This window comes from Natator depressus, chromosome 13 (assembly GCF_965152275.1).
Source record: "Natator depressus isolate rNatDep1 chromosome 13, rNatDep2.hap1, whole genome shotgun sequence".
NCBI classification, from domain to species: Eukaryota; Metazoa; Chordata; order Testudines; family Cheloniidae; genus Natator; species Natator depressus.
In genome coordinates this window covers 40,362,291-40,375,539 of record NC_134246.1, presented here as the reverse complement: position 1 = coordinate 40,375,539, position 13,249 = coordinate 40,362,291, and the positions used below count along the sequence as shown (strand labels likewise).

The window sequence follows — 13,249 nt, the reverse complement described above, 5'->3', positions numbered from 1 at the left end:
TGCCCCCTGCTGCCCCACTAGGAAAGAAACGCGGCTGTCCGACCTGGGGCCCAGCCCACTGTCTGAACTCTTAGGGCTAAGACTTTTCCAATGTAGGAAGTTCAAATTAGGCTCCCGGATCCTGATTGGTGGGTTCCGGAAGGAAAGGGCTGGTTTCACAGGCAGCAGCTTCCACTGGTTTCAGTGCACTTGTAACTGCAGTAACTGAAGCGAGCTGTAGCTCAGGAAAGCTGATGCTCAAATAAATTGGTTAGTCTCTAAGGTGCCACAAGGCTTCCTGTTCTGTTTAGGGATACAGACTAACACCGCTGCTACTCTTGTGACCGGTGAACTGGCCCTCTCAGAGGTAATAGTCATAATTGGCCAGATGAAAACTCAGCACCGCCCTGGGGTTGATAGTTAGCCGTCCTCCTCCCTGGGATATTCGTCACTAGCTGAACAAGGCAGGGGCGGGGTTTCTCCGAGTGGTAATTTAAATGAGGCGGGGCTATGCAAATTTTCCCCGGGCAGTGACTCTCTTTCCGGGCTGTTTCCACCCGCCCCTGACCCTGCGGCCCGCGGAGAAGCTCTGTCCCTGCAGGGAGCAGCTCCGGACCCGTCCCCAGGCCGAGGACTGGCCGCAGACGCGCAGAGACGATGCGGTGGTGGCTCCATTTTGCTTTCATCGCAGCAGCGTGCAAAGGTGCTTGGGGTGGCGGGAATCGGGGGGTTGTTGATCCGATTATTGCCATTGATTGACCGGAGCGGGGCAGGGGAGATTCCCCGGGAATAAATTGGGACACACGGATTTTGTTTCCGGTTTCATACCATGTATTTGTCTCGTCTGAGAGGCGGTTGCTGGAAACCTCCAAATCGTTTCCCTTTGTCTCACAAATATAATTGACAGACCAGATGTCCCCCCCCCGCCTTACATTAGACTGTGGCCAAAGCTGCCGCCGTTGCCCAGACTTGGCCCGAGGGGATTGTTCCCACCCGCTCTCACGCCCCCAACCTGGTTTGTTCCCCAGGGGCCGAGGCGCAGGGGCGGCTGGTGGAGTCCGGCGGCGGGGCTGCGACCACCGGCGGCTCCAGGCGGCTCTCCTGCACGGGCTCCGGATTCATTTTCAGCAGCTACGACATGTTCTGGTACCGGCAGCGCCCCGGGAAAGGGCTGGAATGGGTCTCCTGGATCAGCGGCACTGGTGGGAGCAAAGATTACACTAACTCCGTGAAAGGGCGATTCACCGTCTCCAGGGACAACGCCAAGAGCCAGCTGTATCTGCAAATGAGCCGCCTGGGACCCGAGGACACCGCCCGGTATCACTGCGCTGCTAGAGACACGGTGAGGGGAAGCCGGCCTGAGCTCTGACAAAAACTCGCTGCGTTCAGCCCAGGGGATTCGTGAGCGTCACGTGACTAACATCACCCCCTGAACTCCGGTGTCCCCTGACCCGCACCACATAGCCAGCCACTCACCCACCCACCGACCCCCTGCAGTCCCTGGGTGGCGCCCTTGTGCAGTGTAGCGGACGCTAAGGGGGCAGGGTGTGTGTCTGTGCACGGAGGGGTTGTTCTCAGAGCACAGGGCAGGGATATGAACCCAGACACCCTGGTCTGAGAGCAGGGAAATGACCTGAACTCTGCTGGGTTCACTAGCAAACCTGCGGGCGTCTGAAATGGAAACCCGCCAAGGTGCCCTAAAGTACAGGGGAGAATTCAGGGGAACCTTCTGTGACGAAGTGGGACTGTTCTTAATGTTTCCTCTGAATAGTGTGGAGGTGCCTCAGTTTCCCCTAGGCAGTTCTTAAGTATCTAGGGGGTGGGGTAAGGGCGTGTGGTCGTTGCAGAGCCCTAGAGGCCAGGTGTGTGCAGGGGTCTGGCCTTCCCCCCTGCAAGGTGAGAGTTAAAGGGTTGGAGAACAAAGGAAACAGGTGACCTCCTGGCCCAGGAAAGGGACAAAGCCCAGGAGAGGAGGGGCTGGAGGGAGTTTCAGTTTGGGGCTGGCTGGGACATGGAGTGAAGGGCAGACCTGGTTGTCTGGCTCACTGTCCCCCAAATAGACCCAGCTGAGGGGTCCTGTTCTCTGCACCTACAAGCTCTGTGTTAGACCATGTTCCTGTGGTCTAATAAACCTTCTGTTTTACGGGCTGGCTGAGAGTCCCGTCTGACTGCGGAGTTGTGGTGCAGGACCCTCTGGCTTCCCCAGGACCCCGCCTGAGTGGACTCGCTGTGGGAAGCGCAGGGAGGGGCAGAGGATGCTGAATGCTCCGAGGTCAGACCCAGGAAGGGGGAAGCCGGGTGAGCTGTGTGTCCTGCAGACAGGCTGCTCCCTGAGAGGAGACTTCCCCAGAGTCCTGACTGGCTTCATGGGGAGCAGTTCCAGAGCATCGCCCAGGGACTCCGTGACCACTCCCCCCTGGGATAAGCCGCCCTGCAGCTCCCAGGCTGTTTCGCTTCTGTCCCAGAAACGGTGCTGTGAGCCCGAGAATGGGGGGACACAGGGAGCGTGGGGGAGCCCCTCTGCTGCAGCCCAGTCGTCTCCCCCCTGGCTATTCCAGTGACACCCAACCTGAGCCAGAGTCGCTGCCTGTCAAGGAGCGCAGGGAAGAGACCGGGCCGCTGGGGGGCCGCCTGATCCCCTGCCCGGATGTGAGACTTTATTCCCCGGCGATGAGCGGCCCCTTGTGTCCTAGGGGAGATAGTTACCAGGGGAATCCCAAAGCCTCTTCCGACATCCAGAGAGCATTGCTCGGGAGCCTGGAGCGGCGTTTGCTTTCCCGGGGGAGGTTTGTCTGCAGCAGGCCGGTCTCAGGCTGCGCTGGGGCATTTCTCACCGGGGTCTCGGCTGTGAGGTGCTGGGAGCAGAGCTCTGGGTCTGCGCTTGTGCCCTGCAGCGCCTGACACACTTCAGGTGGGTGTGAGAACCTCACAATAACCCGCCCTGTTCCTGGGGCGCCCTGACACCCATCAGCCCGGAGTCTCCGCCCCCCTTTAGGGACAGGGTGTGGTGTGGGAAGGGGGGTGACTCCGTTTTCCTTTCAAACCCGGCAGCCGCGTCTCGGAGACTGCAATAGACCGAAAAGGCCGCCCCTTGTCTTTGTGCAGATAAGGCCTAAACCCCTGACCTGATCATACTGACTGTGAGAAGTTACCCTGCAACTCAGCGAGCAATGCCGGTGTGGGTACAGTTTGTGCTCATTTTAGCGGCTTGGAAAGGTGAGAAAATGTTGGAAAATACAGGGAACCTTCAGAGTATGCGATTTTAATAGTACAATGTATCTAGGTCTGTCTGTTTGTCTGTATACCCCCCCCCCCCTTAACCTCTCTCTCTCTCTCTCTCTCTCTCTCTCCCTCTCTCTCCATCTCGGCATCATCATATATTCTTTCTTTCCCTCGCAGTCTAATATATACAATGTTCCGTTATTAGTAACACATTATTAGATTATCTGTTTGTGTTTCTAATCCTCCCCTAGCTATTCACCCATCCATTATTCCTGTACTGTATTCTCTCTCTATCCATCTGCACGTTCCCCTCTACTGTATTCTCTACCTATCCAGGCTTTCCTCCGCTGTATTAGCTAGCAACTTGTCTCTCTATCTGTTTCTGTGGCTCAGATACCCCTTATCACCCTAGTGGGGGTCCATAGGTATGAACAATGATCATTGTGTTTTCTCCCGCAGGTGCCCAGTCCCAGATGCAGCTGGTGGAGTCCGGGGGGGCTGGTAGAAATGAAGGGGAGTCCATCCGGCTCTCCTGTAAAGGCTCCGGCTTCACCTTCAGCAGCTATCACATGTACTGGTACCGGCAGAGACCCGGGGAAAGCCCGGAGTTTGTCTCACGCATCTACACCGATGGGACTGACCCACGTTACGCGGCTTGGGCCCAAGGGCGAGTCACCATCTCCAGGGACAACGCCAGGAGCGAGCTGTACCTGGGAATGAGCCGCCTGAGGCGGGAGGACACCGCCCGGTATCACTGCGCTGCTAGAGAGGCACAGTGAGGGGAAGCCGGTGTGAGCTGACACAAAAACCTAACGTCCGCGGGCTGAACTCAGCTTCTTTGGGGGCTGAGGGCAGAAACCCGGCGCGCTCGGTGCCGGATGAGAGGGGAAACAGTGTCACTGCAGGAGGCACCAGGGAGGAGTGAATCCCGGGGGATGTGTGGGAGGGTGGGGAACACGGGAAACCCCTACCTCAGCGCTTACATTAGACGGGCACAGATGCCATGGAGGGAGTGTGGCTTGGGTCTGCCTGCTGCTCTGCCCTGTAGCCTGCAGACTTACGAGACGCAGCGAGAGGAGGAAAGACAGACACACAGCACCTCCCTTCTCCCCCAGCGCATTGCTCGGGGTGTGCAAAGGGGAAGATCTCCTCGGCTCCTCATTCCAGCTCCCTTCCCCCGGGCGCTCCTGTAGCTACGCGTCTGCAGAGCGCGAACCTCAGCCCGGGGCTTAGGCAGCCACCCTGAGCGTTCACAGCTCTGCAGGGCCAAAGCCGGAGGCAGGGTTATTCTTTACGGAGAAACAACGATTAGATATTTCCTGTCTGCACTAGCCCTGGCCCCACGTGAGTCTCTGCGTTTGCATCTGTGTCTGGAGGTATTTGTGCCCATGTGCGACTATTTGTCTCTGACAGAGAGATTCTTCGCTCCTTGAGCGCCAAAGCCAAATGGTGCCCTTTTCGCAGCTGCAGCTGGTGGCGTCCGGCCGGGGAGGTCTCAGAGACCCTCACGCTCCCCTGTGCAATTTTTTTTTTACAGAATGAAAAAAGTTTTCAAAAGGCAACATAAAAGCTGTAGGCAATAAATAAACCCGCCAAAACCAATGAATAAAATGGGAAAATAACCGAGTGAGAATAAGTACAAACAAAGACAATAAAATAGGAAGACTAAAAACAGACCCTAAAACAAGAAAACGCCAATGAACAAAACCCCTCAGACACACCCCGGTACTTTCTAACCTGCAGCAACACACTGTACTGGCATGCCCCCACTCCCACACCCAGGGTTTTTAGGGGCACAGCTTGAGAGAGAGAGAGAGAGAGAGAGAGAGAGCGAGAGAGAGCTTGCAACAAACAATGCGTCCCCCACTTTTGAACATGGACACGGGAGATCATTTATCTGACAGGAGCTATCAAACTGCATTTTCTCAACACGCCCACTCCATAGTGTAGCGATTGTGTATATGTGAAGCGACAGAAGAACTGTGGGGGAGGGGATGTTTTTTGTGTGGAGAAGGAAGTGTGTAGTTTTCCTGCTTATCAATGGGTGGACACAAAGACTGGGGGGAATCTGGGGTTAACAGCCAGGTAAAGTGAAAACTACAAACGGCCTCCTCTGTCGGAGGTTACCACGTGTTAGGTAACGCGCAGTTTACAAATAGCCCAGCTTTTGCAAGTCGAGAGGACAAGACTAGAGAGGCTGGCAGGAAGCCACACCCAGAGAGAGACAGAGAAGAGACAGGGGCATTCCCAGAAAAGGACACAGAGAGAGATCCAGAGTCAGCCAGGCCGTGTGGGTGGAGGTGGAGTGTAAGTTACAGGGATGTGGACAGCTCTGGCCCTGTCATTTCCAGAGATTTCAGGGCTTTGTCAGCTCAGGGGCCGAACTGGAGATTTGATGCTATTTCCCCCACCCTCCTCTTCAAACCGAAAACCTATTTCCTGCTGCCCTCACGCTGGCACCAGGTAAGAGCTGGTATCTCGGTGGGAATGGCGGCATGGCGGGGGGAGCTCAGGGAGATCCGTCGCTCCCGGGAGCATCTGGTTACATGTTTATTTGAACTCTCCTATCCTTCTTTCTAGGGGCGCTTTCCCAGCTGCAGCTGGTGGCCTCCGGCCCTGGGGTGGGGAAGGTCTCCGAGCCCCTCACACTGCCCTGCGCTGCCTCCGGGTTCTTTATCACGGAAGAGTATAACTGCTGGTACTGGCTCCGTCAGCCTCCCGGAGAAGGGCTGGAATCCATGGGACGGATTTGTCCATGGAACGGGGGCACGCGCTACTCCCCGTCTCCCCAAGGCCGAGGCACCATCTCTGCAGACACCGCCAAGAACCAGGTCTCCTTGCAGCTCCGCCCCCTGACAGCTGCAGGCACCGCCAGGCATCACTGTGCCAGACACCCAGTGACACAGACACAGGGAGGTCTGGGACAAAAAGTGAGCGTCTTAAAATGATAACTGAGCCCATGCAGGGCGATAGAGCGTCCCAGGGAGGGAAAAGCAGCCGGAAGGGAAGGGCTTGTTTTGCTGTTGAAAGGTGCAGACATTTGAGAGAAAACAAAAAAAGCAAAAGCAAACCAACTCCCAACAACAACAACAACAAAGCAACAAATAAACCTCAAAGTAATCACCAAAGCAGCTAATCAATACACAATAGGAAATGACGACAAACAAACAAAACCCGAATGGACTACACACAAATCAATTCCCAACACACAGAAATCAGTTAGCAAACACTTCGCAACAAACACTAACCAATAACAACACAACAGAATCAACATGTGATTCTGAATGTCTATTTACATTCACGTGCCACTCTTTTCGGGGTACCGATTTTATTTAAAAGCACCGGATACAAAACATACAAGAAACATAGCCTACTGCCAATCAATTTTTACTATGAGAGCGCCCCTCTTAGGGGCACGGAAGATCTGTTGCTTTAAAGAATGAAGGAAACTGCAGTTTTTCAAGTTCTTCAGTGTCGAGGTCAGTAAAAGTGTGTGAGAAGGAGGTGAGAGATGAAGAATGGTGGAGGGGGGGAAGATACAGAGGGGGTTGGGGATTTCAGAGGCAGTGAAAGGATCGGGAAGTCTGACTCCCTTAGGGGTTATATTGGGATCTGAGTGCCTAACTCCCTTAGGCAACTTTGGAAATCCCAACCAAGATCAGAAGCAGGGGGTATGGGAAAAAGAGAACGAGACACAGACAGAGAGACTCAGTGTGTGAGAGATGAAATGTATTCACATATACACGGAGAAAGTAAATCGGGAAGTGTTATTTACTCCTCATAACACAAGAACTAGGGCCATGAAATGAAATGAACAGGCAGCAGGTTTAAAACAAACACAAGGAAGTGTTTCTTCAGTCAATGCACAGTCAACCTGAGGAACTCTTTTCCAGGGGATGTTGAGAAGGCCAAGACTATAATAGGGTTAAAAAAAATAACTAGATAAATCCTTGGAGGACACGTCCATCAACGGCTATTAGCAGGGCAGGGATGGTGTCTTTAGCCTCTGTTTGCCAGAAGCTGGGAATGGGTGACAGGGGATGGATCACCTGATGATTCCCTGTTCTCTTCATTCCCTCTGGGGCACCTGGCACTGGCCACTGTGGGGACACAGGATACTGGGCTATAGTGGGTCCGACCCACGATAGCCCTGTGCTACTCAGGTTGCTCTTTATTCAACATTAAGGAAACCACACGGTGAGAGACCCGAGTTCCAAATATCTAGATGAAAACATGCAGTGTCTGGCTACTAACCCACACGGCTTCTCTGGCAGGTTCTGGTGGCTTCTGCAGCAGCAGACAAGGGAGACCGCCAGAGGGCTCCGAGACCGTTTATAGGGATAACACCCAGTCCTGACACATCACAGAGGGCAAATCTCTGTGTCTGCGTATGAGCTAGAATTTATTACAGGTGTCGGCAGAGGTTTGCAGTCCGAGGCTCAGACTTCAGCCGACTAGCCCGAGCTGTCCAAGCTCCGTTGGGTCAGCGGCTGGACTGGGGATCTCTGAAACCTCGCAAATGATTAAATGTGTTTTCCTTGCGCTGGCCCTGGCACCGCGTGAGTCTCTGTGTTACCATTTCCATTTCTCTCTCTCTCTGTGAGTCTCTGTGTGTGATGTTTGCATTTCTTTCTCTGTGTGTGGCTGTGACCAGGGGGGAGGCAGAGGGAGCCTTTGCTCTCTGGGCATCCCATTCAATGATTATTTTGGACTCCCCCTCCTTTGTTTCTAGGTGTCCTTTCCCAGCTGCAGTTGGTGGCCTCAGGCCCTGGGTCGGGGAAGGTCTCGGAGCCCCTCACACTGACCTGCGCTGTCTCCGGGTTCTCCATTAATACTCAATATTCCTACTGGTACTGGCTCCGTCAGCCTCCTGACAAGGGGCTGGAATCCATGGGATACATACACGCATATAACGGGGATACCAGCTACGCCCCGTCTCTCCGAGGCCGGATCACCATCTCTGCAGACACCGCCAAGAACCAGGTCTCCCTGACGCTGCGCTCCCTGACAGCTGCGGACACCGCCACCTATTACTGCGCCTGGAGAGACACAGTGACACGGAGACAGGGGGCCTGGGACAAAAAGGGGGCCAGCCAAACGCGTCCCCTGTCGGAGGAAAGGCACCTGACTTTGCCTTTGCCGTCCGCCCCCTTCTGAGGTCACTTTAAGTTGAAGGAGACGCTTTGTCAGAGGCCACCACGAAGCTGGAGAGAAGGAGAGAAAGAGGAAACACCTGCGCTGGTGAATGGGCAGGAGAGAAACTTTGTTACAGGAGTTTTGCAGTTTTGGAAACCACCAATCAGGGCCTGAGGTTCCAACAGACTGTCCTGTGCGCTCCGCAGCTGAACTGGGGAGCTGGGGTTCTGGGGGTTATTGACAAACAAATGACTGGGTAACAAATGACTCGTATTTCCTGGCTGCTCTCGCTCTGGCCCATGGAAGGGAGTGTAGGTGAATGTGTGAGTTTTTCCTGGTGAGGTAGAGTATTTGTGGGTGTGTTTGTGTAACCCACATACCTCCTGTGTGTTCTGTCCCATCTAGTGGCACCCACTTAGAGTGAGATTAATGAGTTTGCTCTACAGCCTTAGCTTAGAGCCAAGTGACTTTTAGCTCATGCCCTAGAGGCTCATACACTAAGCACCACAGGTCCCAGGTTCCAACCACCGGGGTCTGTTGGTGTCACATTTGCACCTGTGTGTGAGAGGAGTTGTGTTGATTCATGTTTGCATGAGAGCATTTCGCTGAAGGAGTCTGCGCTTTGAGCCAGATTCTTCTCTCCCTGGAGTGGGGGGTCGTTATATTATTATTTGGGACTCTCCTGCCCCTTTTTGCAGGGCCCCGTTGCACCTGCAGCTGGTGGAGTCAGGCCATGACGTGGGGAAGGTCTCAAAGCCCCTCACACTGGCATGCGACGTCTCCTGGAGAGCGGATTTTCTGGCCGAGGTCCTGAGTTTATCTGGCTGATGTACTGTGGTGGGGAAACACCCTCCATGCCGCCTCTCCAAAACACAATGAGCATTTCCAGAGACCCCTCCAAGAACTGGGTCTCCCCTTAGTGCTTAAACTTTCTCCTTTCCTTTAATTTGGCGTTTGGAGCCTAACTCCCTTAGGCTCTCTGGAAAATTCGGCAGGGCAAATAGGCAGCTACTAAACAGACAGAGCCAGTGAGGGAGAGAGGTGGAGAGAAAAGAAACAAACTCACTGTGTGTGTAAGCAGAGGCACCTGCAGAGAGAGAGAAAAAAAGAAACAGAGAAACTCACTGCTGTGTGTAAGCAGGGACAGAACCACATCCAGAGAGAGAAAGAGAGGGGGAGGGGGCTGGGCGACAGGGGATGGATCACGCGAGGATTCCCTGTTCTCTTCATTCCCTCTGGGGCACCTGGCGCTGGCCAGTGTCCGGAGACAGGACGCTGGGCGAGATGCATCTTTAGTCCGGACCCAAGATAGCCCTGTGCTGACTGTGTTGCTCTTTATTCTATATTAAGGAAACCACACATGTGAGAGACCTGAGTTCCAAATATCTAGATCAGGACTGGGCAAGCTTTTTGGCCTGAGGGCCACATCGGGTTTTGGAAATTGTATGGAGGGCCGGTTAGGGGAGGCTGTCTCAGGCTGTGCCCCCGCCCGCATCTGCCCCCCCTTGCTTCTCGCCCCCTGACGCCCCCCCAGGGACTCCCTGTCCCATCCAACCCCCCCCGTTCCCTGATGCCCCACCCAGGACCCCTGACCCATCCACCCCCCTCCCCCCGTTCCCTGTCCCCTGACTGCCCCCCACCGCCCCATCCAAACCCCTCTCCTTCCTGACTGCCGGACCTCTACCCTAACCAAACACAAGTTCTCTCTGTCCCCTCACGGCCCAACAACCCCCCCTCCTTCCTAAGTGCCCCCCTTGGCCCCTGCCCCCATTCAACCCCCCACCCCCCATTCCCCGCCCTCTGACAGCCCCAACCCCATCCACACCCCCACCCCCTGAGCACCACCCCGAACTCCCCTTCCCTCTATCAAACCCCCCGCTCCCTGCCCCCTTACCGCGCAGCACACAGCACCGGCGGCTGGCGGTGCTGCAGCCGCGCCGCCCAGAGCGTTGCGCCGGTGCAGTGCAGTAAATCGCTCTCCGTAACTGCGCCCAGGAGCACATTCCTACACGGAGCAGTTTAATACACTGCAGCCTGGCGCGCTGAGGCTGCGGAGGGAGGGGGAACAGCAGGGGAGAGGCCGGGGGAGAGCCTCCGGGGCCAGGAGCTCAGGGGCCTGGTAGGAGGGTCCCGTGGGCCGGATGTGGCCCGTGGGCCATAGTTTTACCACCTCTGATCTAGATGAAGACATACAGTGTCTGGCTACTAACCTACACGGCTTCTCTGGCAGGTTCTGGTGGCTTCTGCAGCAGCAGACAAGGGAGACCGCCAGAGGGCTCCGAGACCGTTTATAGGGATAACACCCAGTCCCGACACATCACAGGGAGCAAATCTCTGTGTCTGCGTGTGAGCTACAATTTGTTACAGGTGTCGGCAGAGGTTTGCAGTCCGAGGCTCAGACTTCAGCCGACTCGCCCGAGCTGTCCAAGCTCCGTTGGGTCAGCGGCTGGCCTGGAGATATTTGAGACTTTGCAAATGATTAAATGTGTCTTCCTCGCGCTAACCCTGGCGCCGCGTGAGTCTCTGTGTGTCTCTGTGTGTGACTGTTTGCATTTCTCTCTGTGTGTGTGTGGCTGTGACGGGGGGAGGCAGAGGGAGACTTTGCTCTCTGGGCATCCCATACAATGATTATTTTGGTCTCCCCCTTCTTTCTTCTAGGTGCCCTTTCCCAGCTGCAGCTGGTGGCCTCTGGCCCGGGTTTGGGGAAGGTCTTCGAGCCCCTCACACTGACCTGCGCTGTCTCTGGGGTCTCCATCAATACTCAGGGTCATGTCTGGTATTGGGTTCGGCAGTTTCCTGGAGAAGAGTTGGAATCCGTGGGATATGTTTATCCATATATCAGGGCCACGCGCTACACCCCATCTCTCCAAGACCTGATCACCATCTCCACAGACACCACCAGCAACCAGGTGTCCCTGCAGCTCCACTCGCTGACAGCTGCGGACACCGCCACCTATTACTGCGCCTGGAGAGACACAGTGACACGGAGACAGGGGGCCTGGGACAAAAAGGGGGCCAGCCACACACGTCGCCTCCCAGAGAGAAGACACCTGACTTTGCCCTTGCGGTCCACCCAATTCCGCTGTCCCTGGAAAGAGACGCTTTGTCAGAGGCACCCACGAAGCTGGAGAGAAGCAGAGAAAGAGGAAACACCTGCGCTGGTGAATGGGCAGAAGAGAAACTTTGTTACAGGAGTTTTGCAGTTTTGGAAACCACGAATCTGGATCTGAGGTTACAACAGGCTGTCCTGTCCGCTCCACAGCTGAACTGGGGAGCTGAGGGTCTGGTGGGCCCCTCTGACAAATGACTGGTATTTCCTAGCTGCCCTAGCTCTGGACCATGGGAGGGTTTGTGTGTGTGTGTGAGTGTGAGAATTTTTCCCGGTAAGCTAGAAAATTTGTGGGTGGGTGTGTTTTACTCCACGAGTAAATAAATTTAAGCCACTGACACCTACAGTGCTTTACTCTAGACTGTCTCCTGATTTACACTCCTGGAGGTGTGAGAGGAGAATCAGCCTAACTCAGGGGTTCTCACACGTCATTGCACCGTGACCCCCTTCTGACAACAAAAATTACTACACGACCCCAGGACAGGGAATGGAAGCCTGAGCCCACCCAAACTCAGCTGCCCCTGGTGTGTGTGGCGGCCAAAGCTTGAGCCCCATTACTCTGCGCAGGAGTCCTAAGGCTTCAGCCCCAGGCGGGAGGCCTGTAAGCCTGGGACTCGCCACCCAGGGCTGAAGCTCTTGAGGTTTGACTTTGGCCCCGGGTGGTGGAGCTTGGGCTTCGGCCTCAGCAAGTCTAACACCAGCCCTGATGCTCCCATTAAAACAAGGTCGCGACCCACAGTTTGAGAGCTTCTGCCCTAGAATGAGTGACTGGAGAATTAGTCCTGACAAGACAATGGAATTTCCACTGAGAGTCAGTCGCATCGACCCCAGTGGAATTCCTCCTGCTTTACACTGAGGTGCTGGCAGGGCTGGTTCCCCACTCTGGCACTTCGAGTGCAGAAGGCGGGGGGCTGCAAGGACTCTAACAGTTAATACTGGCCACTCCAGGCTGGTAATGCTGCCACCACCCAAGTGAAAACTGCCTTTTGCCAATCCAGAAAAACCTAGCTTGGAAAGATTTTTTCTGAGGCCCTTCAGCTTTTCCACCCCTCCCTCGGGGCAGCCCAGAAAGAAAACAATAGAAGCTCAGCTGTTGTATCAGCTGATTAACATATGCACATCCTCGTTACCTCCTAAGACACAGAAATCTAATCGTGTTCTTAAAAAGGGTACATTTTATTGAAAAAAGAAAGAAAACAACTCTGACAACTCAGGCTGTTAGGGATTAAACACCAAAAATGACTTTCTTTGGGTCCAGCTTAAATGTTACAAGAAAATAAAAACAAAACAAAAGCACCTGGGGTTAGCACGGAGGAATCCACAAGTCCAAAATGAAGAATTAAATCTAATTGCGTCTAACTAGACATTCCTGGTCTACTTACATATCTGGGGTTCCGAATGAGGAGTTTCTAGGTATGATGCTGATGATTTTTATACCGGGCCCAGACCTTACAGCATGTTGCTGCCCCAGCTGCTTCTGTCGGAGAGAACAAAAGACCCCTACACCCAGCAGTTTCCCCCCATTTGAAAGGGTTCAGCTTCCCTACTGGTGACCCTCAGTCACGTGCCAGCTCATATTAAGCTTCCCTCTTAACACTTTACAGGTTAGATTAAACCCCTGGTTGTATGTGAAGTAACAGTATCCCTGTTCTGTTTCTTTTACAGGCTTCGTGGCAGTGGCCATTTTAACCCAGCTGAGTTCTGCCCAGGCAGAGCCAGGCAGTTCCCTCACCTTGGACTGTGTCACCTCTGGGTATAATATCAATGACCACCATTTGAGCTGGATCCCCTGGGAAAAATCTC

General features: G+C 54.5%; 1 gene segment (V, D, J or C); it reads left to right on the top strand.

The window, feature by feature from the left end:
- The first annotated feature begins 628 nt into the window (after positions 1–628).
- Positions 629–4,013, top strand: LOC141997027 (immunoglobulin heavy variable 3-23-like). The segment is given in 4 exon segments: positions 629–682; positions 1,008–1,321; positions 3,031–3,195; positions 3,661–4,013. Coding segments are annotated over 3 exon segments (438 nt in total).
- Positions 4,014–13,249: the final 9,236 nt, after the last annotated feature.